This window comes from Crassostrea angulata, chromosome 9, assembly GCF_025612915.1.
Source record: "Crassostrea angulata isolate pt1a10 chromosome 9, ASM2561291v2, whole genome shotgun sequence".
Lineage (NCBI taxonomy): Eukaryota > Metazoa > Mollusca > Bivalvia > Ostreida > Ostreidae > Magallana > Magallana angulata.
The window spans coordinates 26,879,757-26,898,668 of record NC_069119.1 but is presented as its reverse complement, the minus strand read 5'-3'; the positions used below and the strand labels follow the sequence as shown (position 1 = coordinate 26,898,668).

General features: G+C 32.5%; 1 protein-coding gene across 11 annotated transcripts in view; it reads right to left on the bottom strand.

Annotated features, from left to right (window-relative positions):
* Window positions 1-2,693: 2,693 nt before the first annotated feature.
* Window positions 2,694-18,912, bottom strand: part of LOC128163417 (polypeptide N-acetylgalactosaminyltransferase 5-like) — a 62,869-nt gene continuing 46,650 nt past the window's right edge. For 9 of the 11 annotated variants that reach the window (XM_052827026.1, XM_052827028.1, XM_052827035.1 and 6 more), the window contains 6 exons: window positions 11,403-11,520; window positions 9,181-9,366; window positions 8,699-8,827; window positions 8,176-8,280; window positions 7,096-7,224; window positions 2,694-6,535 (listed from right to left, as the gene is read on the bottom strand). In XM_052827026.1, the coding sequence (XP_052682986.1) occupies window positions 6,386-6,535; window positions 7,096-7,224; window positions 8,176-8,280; window positions 8,699-8,827; window positions 9,181-9,366; window positions 11,403-11,520 (817 nt within the window). In that variant the 3' untranslated portion in view covers window positions 2,694-6,385. Of the gene's footprint in view, window positions 6,536-7,095; window positions 7,225-8,175; window positions 8,281-8,698; window positions 8,828-9,180; window positions 9,367-11,402; window positions 11,521-14,620; window positions 14,835-18,604; window positions 18,822-18,912 lie in introns of all 11 variants that reach the window. The other 2 variants (XM_052827036.1, XM_052827029.1) reach the window with 2 other exon arrangements.

Sequence of the window (18,912 nt, the reverse complement as noted above, 5' to 3'; positions counted from 1 at the left end):
ACATTACACACCTACATAAATAATGTAAATAAAAGTCCTGTAAAGAAGATAAAGTTTTATCATGGATTAAAAAAAAATCCCATGCAGGTTCATATAGATTAAAAGTAAACCATGACTTTCAACATTTATATTTTGCTAGCTTACTGAAGGCTGTATAAGCATACTGTGATATTTAATTAAGGGGGCTCTTATAAAAATTAGAAACTGACATGGAGGTGGAATCCAGTTTTTGAAAACAAAATAAAGATGCAGGAAGAGCTCTGGAGAACATGGGGGAATAGCTGCTCCCTGTTCGAAAGCTTTCCAAGTGTACAAGACAAATTATGAAGTTTTAAGATATTCATAGTTTTATCTTCTGTTACAAGATATAAAATATCAAAAAATATTCATTGATAAAATTATCAAAAATAATTCAAATCAATTCAAAAAATTCTAGAAATTTATAAAATGATATTTTTTCATTATTTTCTTAACTATTTGAAATCGGATTCACCGGAGGGCACTATATTTTTCCTCTGCGTCCGTCAGTCCGTCCGTCAGTCTGTCTCTCTGTCCGTCCGTCTGTCCCACTTCAGTTTTCCACACTTTTTTTATGCGTTTGAGGAATAATATGAAATTTACTGAACAGCTTCAAAATGTCGAACTTCAGATCAAATTTACACTATTGTATAGTCTAGTTCTGGTTGGCATATTTTCGGAATAACAATGCATACAATCCAAAAGATGTGAAATGTGTTAAAGATATCACGTTCTTGAATGATTGTTAAGATTACATGGGTCAGATAATGCTTCTTTATATAGGAAGTTGACATTGTTGACATTCCACAATTCTCTAAAACAGTGGTTTATCCTGGACAAAATTGCACAAGCAGACAGATTGACTGATGGATTTATTAAAAATATTCTTAAACCTTTTTCATTTACAAATTCAGAACACAGAGCTTTGCATATAATTGTATAATTTGTCAAACTATGTAATTTATGAAATAATTACCTAAATTAAGGTCTACGTACAGTGCATGTGTTCTATGATACTTACATTTATGATCAATTTTTAGAATTGTCTACAAAAAATAAAAACTCCGCAAAACGAAACCCAAACTATAAAATGATGAATGCAGCTATATGCAACCTGGGGGTGTACAAATATTGAATTTAATTCCGAGTTTCCATAAATATTTTCATAAATCTGGTTCTCACGCTATATAGAATATTTTTTTAAAAAATAGGTATGTATGAAATGGCCGAGTTCCTATTACTATTTAGAGTTGAAGTACATGTATATTGGCATGCTTGAAAAACATACAAAACAATGCACATGTATTATATATTTCTTTAAAAAGTTGCCTACATTAAACTGATCATATTAGCACACGATATTGACGATTTCTTATATTTTATTCTTGTATCAACACGAGAGTCTATTGTTTTTGCTGTCTTTAAAAAAAATTAAATGTTTCCCATGTGGTTCATGTATGGGCGGAAGATTACATCATAACTTGGAAATTCCCTTCCGCATAAAACGTGTACTAATGTGCATAGTTGTATTCGAAAAGCATACCAGTTTAAATGATGTTGAAAGTAGACAATATTTAGTGCTGATTATGACTTTTAAAACGTAATGTTTAATATGTTGTACAAATGAATACATATATTTTTGGAATATGATCACAATATCAACCAAACATTACACAGAAATCTCCTTTACATAAAGATGTAAAGATTTGTCACCTCTATAGCCATTTCGTATTGCTCAAACTTCACCAACAGTGTGTCTCTTCGTAATAGCTGTAGATGTGTAGCTCTCTGGTTGAAAAAAAAATCGGAGAAACAGACTGATTTGTCTATCCGAATTTGTTCAACCAAAGAGCTAGTATACAGATCTGCAGCTATCTTCGTAACAAATGTACAATGCCCTTGAACCAGTCATATCACATCTCTGGGTTAAACTTAGCCAGGAGCATATTTTATCTCTATTTGGCTCAAACAGTAAAAAAAATACACACATCACCTAAAGGATTTGAAGTTTCTATAGCCAGAGGTCAAGGTCACTTGGTCAAGGTCGTATGAATTTTCCATGCAAATTCCTTGTCCAAAAATATTTTCTCTTCCTTTTATGAGACTCATTCTTCATCTACAGTGTTAACATGAAGAGTGCAGTGACCTTGAGTTGTTTCTAATGTCAAGGTCGATACATTTTTTCTCATTTCCTTTGTCCCTATTTGGTCATATGTGTACCCACCCCTCCCCCGGTCAAAATGAACATATATGAAGGATGTGCAAAACTCATGGACTTTGTTCTTGAGTGGTAGTCATGGAATTGCATGATAGCAATCCTTGCCACTAGCAAACTATCTCCCCCTTTTACACTATCTGACTCGCACTTTACATTTTGAGATGGTCACTTTCCTTTTTAGTTACACCTTCATCTCTACATCGTCTATCTTGTTTTACCCCCCCCCCCCCCCCAATTTCAGGTTGTTTGTTGTCCTATTTTTCACGTTACATTTACCTTTTGAGATAGTTAGTCACTACCCTATCATGCATTTATCTTGTTTTAATTTGCCCCCTCCCCCAGTTAAAGGTTGTTTGTTGCCCTATTTTTCATGTTACATACAGGCAGAATATAGAGATATGTAACAGTTCTGTTTTCTTACAGATTTCAAATCGGTTGTAAAAAAACAAAACACCAGTATCATTTGTAAGTTGAATTTATTAAGGCACACTTGGCTGGTTACCAGCCCTCGCTTCCCCAGTCATACACCACCAGTTTTATCTTTATATATAATACACATATGTATATACCACATTATAAAAAAAAAGAATTACAGAAAATCTTTACAGACTTGCAATTCTGACAAGTTTATACAAGTGTGCACATATTTATTGCATTTCTATCCTTTTTTGATGTGCACTAGAATTGATACATACATATAAATCTAAATGACCCCTCCCCCTTTTTTGACATTGAAAAATAAAATAAATAGATGGGTTTTCATTTATATACTACAGCCAATGCATTTTTTTTCAATTCTTACAATTATATTGATGCACCTGATTAGATACATGTATATACTTGAAACATATGGTATATACCATTAAAGACAAGATAAAAGAAAACAAGCAGATTTAATTATACATTTTCAGTTAATAATGTATTCTTTTATGAAACATCAACAAGACTTGAGAGCGAAAAATATCAAATATTCTAGTCTTAATTAATATACTGAAAAGTAAAGAATACCGAAACATCATTATGTAGATATAGACAATTAATTAAAAAAAATTAGAAAGAGAAAAAAAAATAATACAGTTTTAATTAATACTTATTCAAAAATCAACATGTGAATTTGAAGGATAATACATGAGATTAAATTGACCTATAGATCACACAGATTTAGTTTTCAGTCATTCTATAAGACTTGAAATGAAGAATACATAATGCAAACTGATTATAAAATTGTTAAGTAACAATAATAAATGAATGGATCATGGATTGTGCTTCAGAATAGAGAGAAATTAAAAAAAGATCATCTCATGCATGCACACATACTACTAGTTTATACATATTTAAAACAAAAATCAGAATGCCATTTTAACTGCGTTACTATTTCTCAAAAACATATGTGAAGACTGAAAAACAGGCATTCATATTAATTTCACACATGCTGATCAGAATGATTTTGCTCAACAGCTTGAGGATATTGTCTTTTTTAAGCAATTTCATAAGTAAGTAGGACTAGTGGGTCTTTGCCATTTTTAGATTATAATAATCTCCTTAACCAAAGAACACTATATAGAAACTAATATTAACATTTTAGAGCTAAAATATTTAGAATTTTTGTTTCACTAAATAATAGTTATAAGCCAAAAATATTATAATACAGATAATTGTTTTAGCCAGATCTGATGGATAATTTGTTGTTTCACTAGATACAATGTAATTGCTATTAGCCATAAATATTATATTACCATTAACTTTTTTTGGACAGATTTAATGGATACCCACACTCCTTAAGTAGGATTGTTGTAAAAATAAAAAAGGTGTCCGATAGATAAACATAAGTAAATGTGCTTCCAAATTGATTACATGTATTCCAATTAACTTGTATTTGCAGATCAACCACATGTGTAAAGCAAACAGAACAAATTCTAGACCAAACTAAGCAGACTGAACAAAACAGGTGACAGATATTTAAAGTATCCATTACATTAACCTACGTTGGCTCTTGCTCTCCTTTCAACAGAGACAGAGAGAGAGAGAGCAAGAGAGAGAGAGAGAGAGGGTGGATTATATAATCTGGTCAGTCATATCTGGTCAGAATACACACAGGGCACAGCCTCTAGTACATGTAACATATGCAAATTAATACATACTTTCAAAAACAAAAAAACAAGAAATAGCCAATTAAGTTAATTATCTCAAATATTCGCCCACTTCTACAGAATCACATATATAACACAATGGGTATTGGATTTCATTGGTACTGATTAAAGAAGTATGTAATACTAATTCTTACATATATATACATTAAAATATACAAAACCAAACACGTTCCACATTATTCAATAGCATATAACAACATCAAAGTAAATATATACTCTTCATTATACACAAAGTAAAAAACAAACATGGAATGTATGGTATAAAGGAGACTTTTCTTTCTATACTTAAGGCTTTAAGCAGACACACAGTTTGACCTTAAGTGGATGGCATGTCCATAATATATATGCATATTTTTTGCAAATAAAGGCTGGATAAAGGGATGTTTAAAGCTTGGACCCCTAAAATTCTACAACAAAACCGTCCAAGACCTTTAGCTGGGTCTATGCAGTAAGAAATGCAAGCTATCTGCTAAAAGTTTGACAATCTGGACTTCTCCTTCATGTATTCATAGAGGTTTGTCAAAAAGAATTAAAAGTCAATAAAATATTAGTCAATTTGACTTCATATTCAAAACCAAGCTAAATGCCAAATGCATACACTTGAAAAATCCCACAAATGAAGATCAAATATTGTGTGTTTAAGTGGAATTTTCAGGAGATAAAGGGGTAGTTTTGTATCTCAAAAGGTAAATAGCCAAAGAGAAATTATATACTTATTCTAATTTAAAATTTGAGTCATTGGTTTAAGAATGCAAAAAATAACAAAGAACAAATGTATGTCCTTTTTGGATCTTAACACGTCTGCATTGATAACCAGTTATACATTGTACACTACTTCAAGATAAGGCTATGTTAGTATATTGTGTCCATTAAGATACCGGTATACAGAAAAAATACTGAAGCTATTTGAAGAAATATTCTCTTAAGAAAAAAAAAGTGATAAATAAATACACATGTATGAACAATCTTCAACAAGAAAAACAACGCTTTGAATATTTTGCTAAAATATTTTGTAGCCGACAATTAAAACACAGATATATAATTTAAGATAGTTTTAACAAACAAGCATATCCTTTAATCAACTTTAAAGTCAACTTTTTGTGTAGTTTGTGATTCTCTGAGCAAAATCAACAACAATGGGGCAGGAATGTCTGGCAAAAAATCACAGACTTCTGTGTATGACAAACATAATTATCGCAAAATGTGAACAATACAATTCTTAACTAACTAGCACCAATTAGATCTTATAAGCTTGACCACAACTTTGAAAAATTAAATGACTATTGCAATAAAACTCTGGCAGGTACCTTATACATTAGTTTGTATGATAAAGCATTGAAACATGATTAATAACCCAAAACGAAAATAACTGATTATAACAGAGACTTTATTTCATCTCAAAATTTTTGAATACCTATGAAAAAATTCATTTGCTTTATCATCTGAGCAAATTAATTTTTAATTCAATATTTTGAATTAAAATTAAAGTACTTTCTAGATTCCAAAAATCTAAAGCTATAAGTACATTATGTTTAAAGTACTGTCAAGTTAGCATATTTCCTTCTTTGAATGACTGACTTCTTTAAGATATATGAATACATCTTCATCAGCCATCAATTTCAATGAAATCTGCAAACTGACACAAGTTGATATAAACATGATTTTTTTTTCTCTAATGACAATGTATTTCCTCTTCTATCCCTCCTGCAGTTTAATGGCATACAGTAAAAAATCACAGATCTAGCAAAGTGCTTACGACTAAGAAACCATCGTCACATCAACATAGAAAAATACTGTTTGCATAGAAAAATATTCCTCTTTCTTTTTTTTTCAAATATACAATCAAGTTTATCACACATGTTGTTTAAGCAGTATGATGTTAAACTGTTATCCCAAATATTGGGGTTTGGCAGTTGAACATTTTTTTTTGGTGGGTGAATATTTCTCTCTCCAAAGGGAGAGAACCCTTCACACCACAGCAGCAGTAGTTGTCTGCCCCTTAGTTGTTCCTGATTATCCCACTAGGTGACTTCCTCTTCCAGGTCCAGATCTGTCTGTCTATTCCTGTGCAAGTCTTCATGGTCAGCTTCTGACCGTCCACGCTGGTCTCCATACACTTCTGTGTGTTGGCATGGTAAATGGAGTTGTCCTGTTCATGAAAGTTACAATGTATGAAAAGGAATGTACATGTATGCATGTACTATTCACCCCACTTTAACTGATGGAGCCAATATTGCTAACCAACTTTTATCGTGTACAAGAAAAAATTTATAAAAGTTGATAAAATATCTTCCGTAAACCAGTCTTTTCAATATGAGTCATTCTAAATCATTTAATCCCTAGAAAAGTGTTAATAAAAGTCGGCGTAAATAAAAGCTGACTAACAGTTATTTTTTATAGGTCACCCGAAACCATTTATTTTAAGTAAATGGTGGTCGCAAACATAGAGTCACTGCATATTACTGTGGAAACAATAGATTTCATGGTAGCTCAATTTTCGTTTAATTCGTGGGTACCTCTCATCCATGAATTAAAATCCTCCATAAATTAATAAATTGGGATAAATTTGCAGGTTTAGGAGAATACACGAATAAAGTCCCCACAAACCTTGAAAATTTCAGCAATCCATGAAAAATGGCCCCACGAACTTTAATGATTCCACAGTAATTAAATTATGATAATTTTTTTCTTTACTTGACCTTGACCTACCTCTCTGTATTGCCACTCCTGGTTTCCTTTCTGACCGTGGCACGGATAAACAATAACGCTCTCTCCTCCAGAATAATCCAGGCATCCATCGTCTCGACGGATTTCTCCGTTCTTACTCAACATCCAATACTACAATTATACAATAAAACCATCAATTCCTGTCGGATTTAAAAAGCCATTTAAGAAATAAACAACGTTATTTAGTGAACATGGCGTTATGAATAGCAATTGCTCTGTTGGCATATTCCATGATGTGCGCTAGCGCATCATGGAAAATATGCCAGCAGAGCAGTTGCTATTCATAACGCCACGTTCACTAAATAATCGTTGTTTATTACTTATATTTGCATTTTACCACTCGCAAATACCCTGCATTAGCCTAGACCTTGACATTTAGCTATTACATCAGAAGTAAACATTCAGACTGTAATGTATCTTTTTAATTTAAAATATTATCAAAAACATGTTTTAATATTGCATGTAAATACGTTAATTTTAATGGAGTTGGAGAAAAACACATGATCATGATGTATCGTATAGTGGTTTAAATCTATAACGTCATGGAAAAGTATATATTAATAACGTTACACCTTTATGACGTCATAGTATACTGACAGAGCAATTGCGATTATAGAGAAATAATTGCAGCTCCTCCGTATGGGCTTACAGTGGGAAAGAACAATGGAAATGCAAATACAGAATCTTGCACTCCAGACTTTAAATACTATACTGTTCTTAATATATATAAATCTTCATTGAATTAGTGTATACCCTTCAACCATAACATTATAGGTAAATCTCAAACATATCATGAAATTTAATTTTAAAAAAAAGACAGTTTAAGTACTACTAAGGACAATTTATTTTTACAAAACCAATTTCAATAAATAGTAGATAATTTGTAACTGTAATGTTTATAATCATATTCATAATTTAAAATAATTTTAGGAGAGAACATTTATAGGCATTGTACCTGCTGTTCAATCCAATTCAATGTATTCCTTTATACTTGAATAAAATAGTTATCAAATTAAATCAATCAATAAATTAATTAATATCTGTGAATTTGACCACACCCACCTGGTTGCCCCCCTGGTTGTGACAAGGCCACATGTTGACCGGTTTGTGGTAGTTGTGGTTATCCACCGCACTGTCGATACACATTGGCTTGGCCTTGCTGCGGATCTGTAACCAATGCATAACTTAACGTTAAAATTTATGCAAACTTTAAAATTGCCAATTTTCTAATATATTAGGCTTCAATGGCAGTGGGTACGCCTGTTGAATACGTGTTGAATACGCGTGTTGAATAAGATAAATATATGTAGTTTGTTATGCAATATTATCATAGTATTGCTAACATTTTAAATAACCTGATTATGCGTGTTACTCTTCATTTGAGAAAATTAACTGTACTGTTGTGGCTGACCTATCCAACATTGAAATTCAATATAGCAAATTAAAGCAAGTCTATTTCTTAGGGCCATAAATATCTAATATGGCACAGGATTAGCTCTTTTTTTACTTCAATCTTGTCTGTATTTAAAAAAACATGAAAACAATGAAAGATGAGACGATAAAATGATGATATTATCTTTCGTACCTCTCCAGAAGCAATGGCTTCCCCTGGAACAAACAGGTCTGGGTAGACATTTTTGACGAACCAGTCGAAGCTATGGCACTGCAAACGTTCCCGGAGCTTCTTTCTGTCAGTGACATCTCCGTAATCTCCCTATGGAAAACAATGTATTCATCTATTATTTATCTAAATTAGTTTAATTAGATTATTGTTGACTTTACATTATACAATTTACATTTTCCAAATGAATCTCCTCAATTTGTTATTCAAGAGTATGTCATTTTTCATAACAAATTAAAAACATTTTGAGAGTATTGCACAACCAAAACATCAACTAAAAGCTGCCCCAATTTCTATTTCTGAATCAGTTCTTAAAATCATCCAGAAAAAAATAAGCTAAGATAAGAGGGGCAGGCCAGACTAACTGACAAACAGACAGACAGATTTTACTTTAGTTTCATATTCAGGGAACTAAAAATCAAAAGAAATTTTTAAAAATTTCATACCAGATCATAGTTGAATCTTTCATAATAATAGTTCTTGTATTCATCCATCCAAACTTCGGCCAATCGGATTGAGTTTTTCTTGACAACATTGACACCAGTCCTCCACTTGTACGGACTTCTCTTTCTGAAGATGTGACCAACATGAGAGCATGGAATGATTTCTAAGGTACCACCACACATCCAGACCTTCAAAATGAAAAAAAAAATCAAACCAAACTGTCATGATATCATAATAATTTTTTTTTGTAGGTAACCAGTTAAAAGACATTATTAAAGAAAAAATAATTTTGAAACAAGAGGCCCATGGGCCACATCGCTCACCTGAACAACAGTTCTTTGTAACATTCTATCTAATAGCATATGTTATTTCTATTTTAAACTTTGAACCCTTTTCTGGGGCCCCAGTATTGGTTCGGGGTTTATGGTTGGCTTTAACAACTACACTATTTGAGGATCCTTGCATTGTAATCTCCCAAACTGTAGCATTGTTGTTCTCAAGAAGAACATTTTTAAACATTTTCCATATATATTTCTATGTTAAACTTTGAACCCCACTTGGGGCCTCAGTATTGGTCTGGGGGTCTTGGGGCCCAAGTATTAGTCCGGGGGTCACGATTTTACCAATTTAGAACCTACAATAGCCAATTATGCTTGCATAGTAATCTCACAAATTGAAGCATTGTAGTTCTCCTCCATAAGATTTTTAAACATGTTCCCTCCTATCTTTCTATGTGAAACATTGAACCCCTTTTCCTGGAGCCCCAGTATTAGATCGCTTCTATAATTTAAAGCTTTCACTATTTGAGGATCCAAGTAAAGTAATCTCACAAAGTATGATATTGTAGTTCTCGAAAAGAATTTTTTAAACATGTTTCCTATATATTTCTATGTTAAACTTTGAACCCCTCGTGATGCCCCAGTATTAGTCCGAGGGTCATGATTTTAATACTTTAGAATCAACAATTGCCAAGGATGTATGCATAGTGATATCCCAAACTGTTGCATTGTAGTTTTCAAGAAGAAGATTTTTAAACATTTTTCTTATATATGTTAACTTTGAACCCTGCCTGGGGGCCCAGTATTTGCCAGGGGGTCACAATTTTAACAATTTAGAGTCTTCACTATACATACAAGCTTTTGTATAAATATTGGAATTTCTGGTGCAATGGGTCTTGATATGAAGAATTTTAAACAATTTTCCTACACATTTCCATGTTGTATCTCGGATCGCCTGGGGCCCCAGTCTTGGTCCGTGGGTCACGATTTTTACAATTTAGAATCTTCACTATATATACAAGCTTTTGTGCAAATGTTGGCATTTCTGGTGCAGTGGTTTTTGAGAAGGAAATTTTTAAACATTTATCCTAAGGATTTTCATGTTAAACTTTGAACCCCGCCTGGGGCTCCCGTTTTAGTCCGTGGGTCACAATTTTTACAATTTAGAATTTTCACTATATATAAAAACTTTTGTGTGAATATTGGCTTTTCTGGTGCAGTGGTTCGTGATCTGAAGATTTTTAAACATTTATCCTATGGATTTCTAAATTAAACTTTAAACCCCGCCTGGGGCCTTAGTATTGGTCCGGGAGTCACGATTTTTATAATTTAGAATCTTCACTATATATACAAGCTTTTGTGTAAATGTTGGCTTTTCTGGTGCAGTGGTTCTTTAGAAGAAGATTTTTAAACATTTTTCCAATGTATTTCCATGTTAAATTTTGAACCCCGCCTGGGGCCCCAGTCTTGGTCCGGGGGTCACGATTTTTACAATTTAGAATCTTCACTATATATACAAGCTTTTGTGTAAATATTGGCATTTCTGGTGCAGTGGTTCTTGAGAAGAAGATTTTTAAAGACATGCATCCTATTTTCACTGTTTCGTAATTATCTCCCCTTTAAAAAGGGTTGTACCCTTTATTTTAAGAATTTAGAATCCCCTTTTCATAAGGATGCTTTGTACCAAGTTTGGTTAAATTTGGCCCAAAGGTTTTTGAGAAGAAGTCAAAAATGTGAAAAGTTTACAGACGGACGGACGGACGGACGGACGACGGACAACGGGTGATCAGAAAAGCTCACTTGAACCTTCGGTTCAGGTGAGCTAAAAAAGTAATGACTCATCAAACTTTCCTGAATTAAAAAAAATTACAAACTGTAAATGTTCTTTCAACATATAGAATGGACAAGAAAAAAAAAATTGGTGCCTTGACCAGGATCCTACTTACTCTAAATGACAGTTCTAAGTTTTCTCCTCCCCAGATATCCATTCCAGGGTCGTAGGTACCAAGTTCCGTAAAATATTCTCTACTGATGGAGAAAAGACCTCCGGCCATCGTGGGCGACCTGTGATATCATTAGTTTAAGAATACATAGGATTGAAATATAAAATGTTGTTTCAAAGTTCAGTATAAAAATGTTGCTTATCATTTACTTTTATTCATGTCTTTTTATAAACATATTTGAAAGTTAATGATTCAAGGCTTTTAAGTTTCTTAAATTCATTTAACAAAACAGGAATATTGGAAGACAATTTTTTTACAACATTAAAGTTCATAATATTCGATTATGTTGTAAAATCTAATAAACACACAAATTTTTTTTCAATACTTTTGTTGCATGTATTGGAAAAGAAATACTATAACTAGAAGAATAATAGCACAGTGATGATATTTTTCTAGCAAGCAGATGGAAGAGTATCAGAAGAAACAATACAAAATGCATGCAGTTCCAATTTGAATTCTAATAAGTACAGTGAAACCTAAATTCAATCAACAAGTTCAATAATCTTTACATCTAAAAAGATTATTGAAAATTGAGTGAAAAGTAAGTTGATTTAAACAGAAGTTGCACTGTATGTAATGTATTTTAAGGTACATTATCCCTCTCTTCCACTAACTGTGTAGAATTTTGCATTTTTGATAATCAATATCTCTGCAAAATCGTACTTGCATTGCACACAATATTACCAGTATAATATACTTTATATATTTGCAGGATGAATTAATAAATGACATAAAGCATCCTGAAAATTGAAAATTGTTGTCAAAGCTATCCCACCAAAAGTTATTTCTCTTCTCAGAGGGATGATGCACCTTAAATGAAGGAACATTATTTTAAGCAGAGAACACACATAAAAGGCAAATAGTGAAAAAACATGCAGAGAATGAAATGTTAGTTGAGTTAAATTTGGGATTTCCAGTCCCTAATGATAAAAAAATTAATTTAGTCAATGCATGTGTACTATAAAATCCATCGATTAAGACTGCAATTCATAGACATCATAAATTCTCTGATAATAGCCTTGTGTTATAAAACACATGATCAATATCTAGCGCTAAATCTTTTCAGGATTATCGGATTTTTCTTTTACCTTAAAAAAAACCTCAATTAGCCACAAATGGCACACCTCTTTCAATAAAGATTGATGAAAAAATATGTTCCCATAAAACTTTATAGTTGTCGTCCAAAAATATCGTTAGTCGCAATTTCTTAATTGGTTTATTATTGATTGAATTACACAACTTCTTACTGATGGATTTCTTAATTCTTAACAAAAACTTTTTTGCTGATCTCAGCAGTTTCTTTTCAAATGGACATTATTGATAAATAAATGTATAAATCTATTTGGGGGGGGGGGATTTTTTTTTATATTTAATTCCCATAGAACCTGAAGTACCTTTAGAAGTTGTTATGATTGTGGGGTCTACAATGATTGTACCACACACACCATCTGCCAAGACCATTGATTAAATCAAGCCTTCTTTGACTGAATAACTTCAGAGCGATACGGGGGAGTAAAGAACAACTGCTAAAGGCCCACAGAGACAGCCTAAATGTTCAGGATTCAGAGACTTTTATAAATAGAAGACCAACACCAGACTTATTGCCGGTCTTCCCAGGGCTGCTGGGGTCTACAAATTTGTCTTCTCTTCAAAAGCCACCGAGATTATAAATTGGTATGGCTCTTTCAGTTCTGAATTCTATGTGTGCATGACTGCATGTCTGATTCAGACGCTGATTAGTACAACCCATTATAACGTGACAAGAATAGAACCAATGGCTCCCATATGAATTCATTTAAAATGGTATCATAGCAAAATTTGATTGGTGTATATTTATAGAAAATTATTTAATTATCCTGGAGGTATTTAAAGCTAATCCCATTATTTGATTTCAAAATTCTGTTTAAAAAATATAATTTATGCATGATTTTAAAGGGGATGGTGCTAAATCAATTTATCTAATATCAAAATAATAAAATTTTGATGGCCTAAAAAGTTTTATCTAACAAATGTTGAATTGGAATGAAATTTATACCGAATTTTAAAATCTCGCTTTTAATTTTTTGAGATATGTAGACTACATGAAACTATGATGAAATTTTGGCATTTGCCATTTTATGTTCTCGCAATTTGATGGAAATATGTTGGATCGCGGCATTAAGTATTCGTGTAAAATAAGGAATTTACAGTAATGTAAGTTTAATATAAAATGTGTACTTAAGTTTTTATAATCCCCCTCAAAAAGTGGAAAAAAGAGATCTAAAATCTTAAATGGTAGAGAGAACTGATAGTTCATTTCCCCATTTTTTCCCTTAAATGTCCATATCTCGTAATTTAATATATCTAACAGCAATTTATTCCATGTATTCACCAGTAAATCTCTGCTGTTTTAGGGGGGGGGGGGGGGGGTTGTTCCCCATAGAAAAAGCTGGCATATGTTCAGAAAGCTCGGATAGACAAAATGTCATATGCTATAATTGGGATTAAGAACTGGGTGCATATAGATATAACAATGCTAAAAGCTCGCTGGATCCATACTTTTCTTATAATGATGGTTATCTACAGTCTAATCAGCTACTGGGAGACAACTCTTTCAATGCGCGGTCAGAAAAAAATCAATTGGTGAAGGATGTAGGCTAACTGTAGATGTGGGATTTTCAAACGCCCAGGCTTATATTTATAAAAATTACTGGATTATCTTTTTTTCAGATGGGGCTTATATTAATGATATTTACTATGATATCTTCAAATCAAGCTGACATTTATTATATACTGGAAAAAAAATATTTTTTATGGTGAAAGTAAATTAAGTCCTATATAAATTTTAATCGCAATATTCTTTTCAGAAATTATCACAGCAGCATATTTTTTTAACAAACTGTAGACATTGCATCATTGGTCGTCAACTACATTTAGATAGGGCAAGAGATGCAAAACTAGTCAGTTGAAAGTACTAGCAAAAAGCATCTGAATAGTTAGACATATAGTCACATTCAAGACTATATATAGGCTTCACTGCCATCAGCAACTCTTGCTATTGAGGGAGAAATATGTCTGCAAGAAAATGACAATTCAAATGCCTGGCATTCTAGCAGCTAAAAAGAAGTCAAAACTTATTGCAATGCGAGCATAATCCATTGTTTTCTTCCTATAAAACACACCGAGTGGGACTTATGAACGATTTCCGAGTTTTATTAATATACTCGGGAAGCTCCATCCATCGGAAAATCAACTGCCAGTCGAAACGACCGACTTGTATGTTTCGGGCCGAAAAGGCTCGGAACTCTAAGGTATCGTCTTTTATGTTGGGCATTTGAGGGTACACAACATGCCGCTTATCTTCCGCTATTCGGTCTAGCAAAGGTTCCAACCACCCTATCAAAAGGAGTAATATCAACAATCAAAACTTTTATTTTATTTCAGAACAATCTGCAGTTCAGTTTCTAAATGGTCCACATAGTTTACGTAGTTTAAACGCAGGCATAAAAATTGCCCTATCACTGCAAAAATCCCATGAATAGTTGATCAAATAATCATTGAAAATGTAGAGCATCCACAACTTTGAATAAAACCAAGCGATATGTCTTCAAATGTCCGGATTTTTTTTAAAAAGAATTCTTTATCCCATTGATACGTATGTACATCCTTAGTCTGCCAGGGGCAAGTACAATGTATAACGATCAGAGCAAGAGGCAAATGTTCCAGGAAAATCCAAATGGGGATTAATTAAAACCATTAACGTCAGCTACCATAACCAATTGTTTTTCTGTAACTTAATCATCAAGACACTTGCATATCATATTCCTCAGTGTCATAAACACATTGCCAGGTCTGCATGCGACTCCATGCAATCCTGAAATTTCATATTCTTTTTGACTTAGAAAGGCTCACTCTCTACAAATTAACAGTCATGCAAATTCACCAGAGTCCTAGATATTATAGATTGTTTGGTTGTTTTTTTAGCCAATTCAGTAAAAAATGAATACAAGTCCAAGCTTAAATTTCAATTAAAGAGAGCTGGATGGTAAAGACCATAATTGTAATTAAAACTGATCATATATATTTAAAATTTCCTGACTCTAGCAGAAAAATTTGATCTGCATAGAGTTTTAATAATTTAAACCTATAATTTTTTTAATTCTTTCTTTAATAACTATAAAATCTATGGCTAAAATTCTTAATTTCGGTAGATCTGATGGATAAAATAAAATGTTGAAGCTGCCTGCATACGGTAGAGGTCTTTTTATCCAGAAGGTTAAAATCGTCAGAAAAAGGCTGTGTCACCCTGATTGCTGAGTGTGCCCCTTCAACTTGAATAAAATACTGAATATTTCGGTGTCTCGACGGTTAACGAAACGTTTATGGATTATGACCCAGGTTGGTTAGTATCAGATTCAATAGACACTTATAGATGTTAGTGCATTCAAGCTTTGACCTTCTAAGGATTGTAGCAATTTACTGGTACAAGATCCAGTCTGGAAGAGTCAGCAGTGTTGGAACTGTATACATAATACAGCAAATCAAACAATATAGACATGTCCTGAATACATGTATATTCTTGTACATGCATCTACACATGTGCCAAAATGTGTACATTTTTTCATTCCAAAATGAACATGAAAACAGTTCAAACGTATTCAATTCTATAAATTTTGATAGAAAGAAACAAAGCATTAACTTAAGCAAATTCAACTGTTAATCACTTTCATATATATGCACACATAGATACTGAACACAATTAAGCTGCCAGGCATATACACACACAGATTTAAGTTTCTGCATAGGATATTGCAATCAAAGTTATAGATGCTTTAAGTCACTAAAATTGCAATGAAATGAATTGTGCCTACATCATGCAAGAAAAGTGTTTTAGACTTCTAACATCTAGCAATTAAGGTGTAGACAACATATATCTACTATGGATATATATATATATATATACATGTACATGTACCAATTTATCATTACTAGAAATTTTGATGGCAGTTTGAAATGTTAAATATAGGTTTTAGAGCAAAACATGTTTCCTAACATTGCAATTATTATAACATGATTACAAATTTAAAAAATTAAAAGTAAAAGGGGGGGGGGGAAGGTTAGGAGCATGTGGCCTTGTGCATATTGAGTATTTAAAATACTGTGACAGAACTTGATAACCTATCATCAGGTTTCTTATTGTAATTACATATCTTATTTTTTTTCTTTAAGTCCATATCTTGTTTTGCAAAGATCATACAGGAAGTCAGCTGAGAATTACTGGTGATTTTTGCCCAGTAATGAAATTTGACAAGCCGAAATGCCTTGAAGAATTAGAGAAGTTGAAATCAATAGTGTCTAACTAACATTGACAAGCAGAGTATATCAGATGAACACCCTTCCCCCCTTTGTAATGGTAAATTATTTCTCAGACATTTTAAGTCTGTCACCATCACACATCAAAATAAATGGCGCTTCTGGGTACTGCACATCATAATTTAATTTAAGGATCTCAACTTGAAACAGTAAAGGCCTGCGAACGATAGCATTGTCTAGCCGCCTAGAGAGAGGGGGGGGGGGGGGGGGGGACAATTATGTCTACAGACCGAAATACATTCCAAAAAAAGAATTTTGCTTTGGATATTTTCGAAAAATAATTAACAGATATGAATTAAAATTAAATTTTACTTTCATATCTATCGTAAAAGTGTGAGTATTCAGTTTTTAAGCACACATCAGCCGCCAAATAATATTTTCTTCACTCATAGAGACCGATTTCAATGAAAATTTTTAAGACCCCCTCCCCCCCCCCCCCCCCCCCCCCCCCCCCAAGCAAAACTTTTGTTTAAAAATTGATAATTTGATTACAAATTTTATTTTGATATAGGTCATTTAGGATTTGAATTAGGATTTAAAATTCCGAAATATCTGGATGTAAAATGTAGGCAGGAATCAGGAATGTATCAGTGCTATGCAGATTCTCATTAAGAGAGGACCCAAAAATTCATATTGCTAATCAAAACATGCCCCAACTCGAGATCAATTTATCAACAGAAAACTTTCAATCATTTTTTTTTTTAAATTTGAATTCCTAACTATAACTGTTTAATGAATTTCTATATTCACAAGAGTTTATGCAGTCATTAATTTGTTCAGGAATAAAATCAATGCGAAATTCCATAAAATATGGTTTTATTTAAGAGTTTGTAATTCACGCAATTACGCTTTAACTCTATTATAAGCTGTTATATGTGCAAACAACAGTGGTTTAAGGAGTCTGGATCATAGTAAATTATTGGTCCATAAAATCATCTTGATCATAAATAATTTTACAACACCGCGATCATCTCAGTTTATTAACATCTTGTCTCAGAATAAAACTCAGCAGTCTTTTGTCAACCTATTGATTGAATTGCACTTCAGTTCGCATTCACTCAGCAATTAAACTTGATCATCTTTATGCGGAGATAAAAAAAAAAAATACTGTAAAATGGTAACAACCATTAAGCCTAATTAATTGTTTGATTACAAAAGACACATAAATATATTAAGATAAAAGTGTTGATAATTTTCTTTTTTTTTTTATAAATACTGTAAAATGGCAACAACCATTAAGCCTTATAATTAATTGTTTGATTAAAAAAGACACATAAATATATTAAGATAAAAGTGTTGATAATTTTTTTTTTTTTTTATAAATACTGTAAAATGGCAACAACCATTAAGCCTTATAATTAATTGTTTGATTAAAAAAGACACATAAATATATTAAGATAAAAGTGTTGATAATTTTTTTTTTTTTTTATAAATACTGTAAAATGGCAACAACCATTAAGCCTTATAATTAATTGTTTGATTACAAAAGACACATAAATATATTAAGATAAAAGTGTTGATAATTTTTTTTTTTTTTTATAGAAAGTTTGAAATTAATCAATATCCAAGAAAGACAGTCAAGGAAGTGCGAATTGCCTAGTAACAAGATTTGTGATTTTAGCAGAAGGCACACATTTAATGTTGTTAAGACATTCAAGATCAGGAGCGTTAAATCAGAAATTTAGTAAGAATAAAATATTCATGTGAAACATCATACAGGAATGATGCCTCTCTATCACAAAAAAAAAAATAAAAAAAATCGCAACTTGAGACGATTTGAGATAAACACCCACCTAACGGGCTTCACAAGTGCCAGCGGATCATTATGATCGTAATCAGAGGGCCGCGGCATCCAATCAAAAGTCAGCTGCCAGTTAAATTTGCCCACAAATATACTTTTAGCAGGCGTGCCTCTTAACGTGAGATCGTCATCCTTAATCGTTTCTATGACCGGGGTTACCACGTGCTGCTTTCCCTCCGCTATCCGAGCGAGCAATGGTTCGAGCCAGCCTGCACTCAGTGAAAACAAGAAAGAAATTAACTAAACTATGTTCTTTTCCTAGCTATATTCAAACTGTGTCTGTTGTCTTTAGTCGGCTTG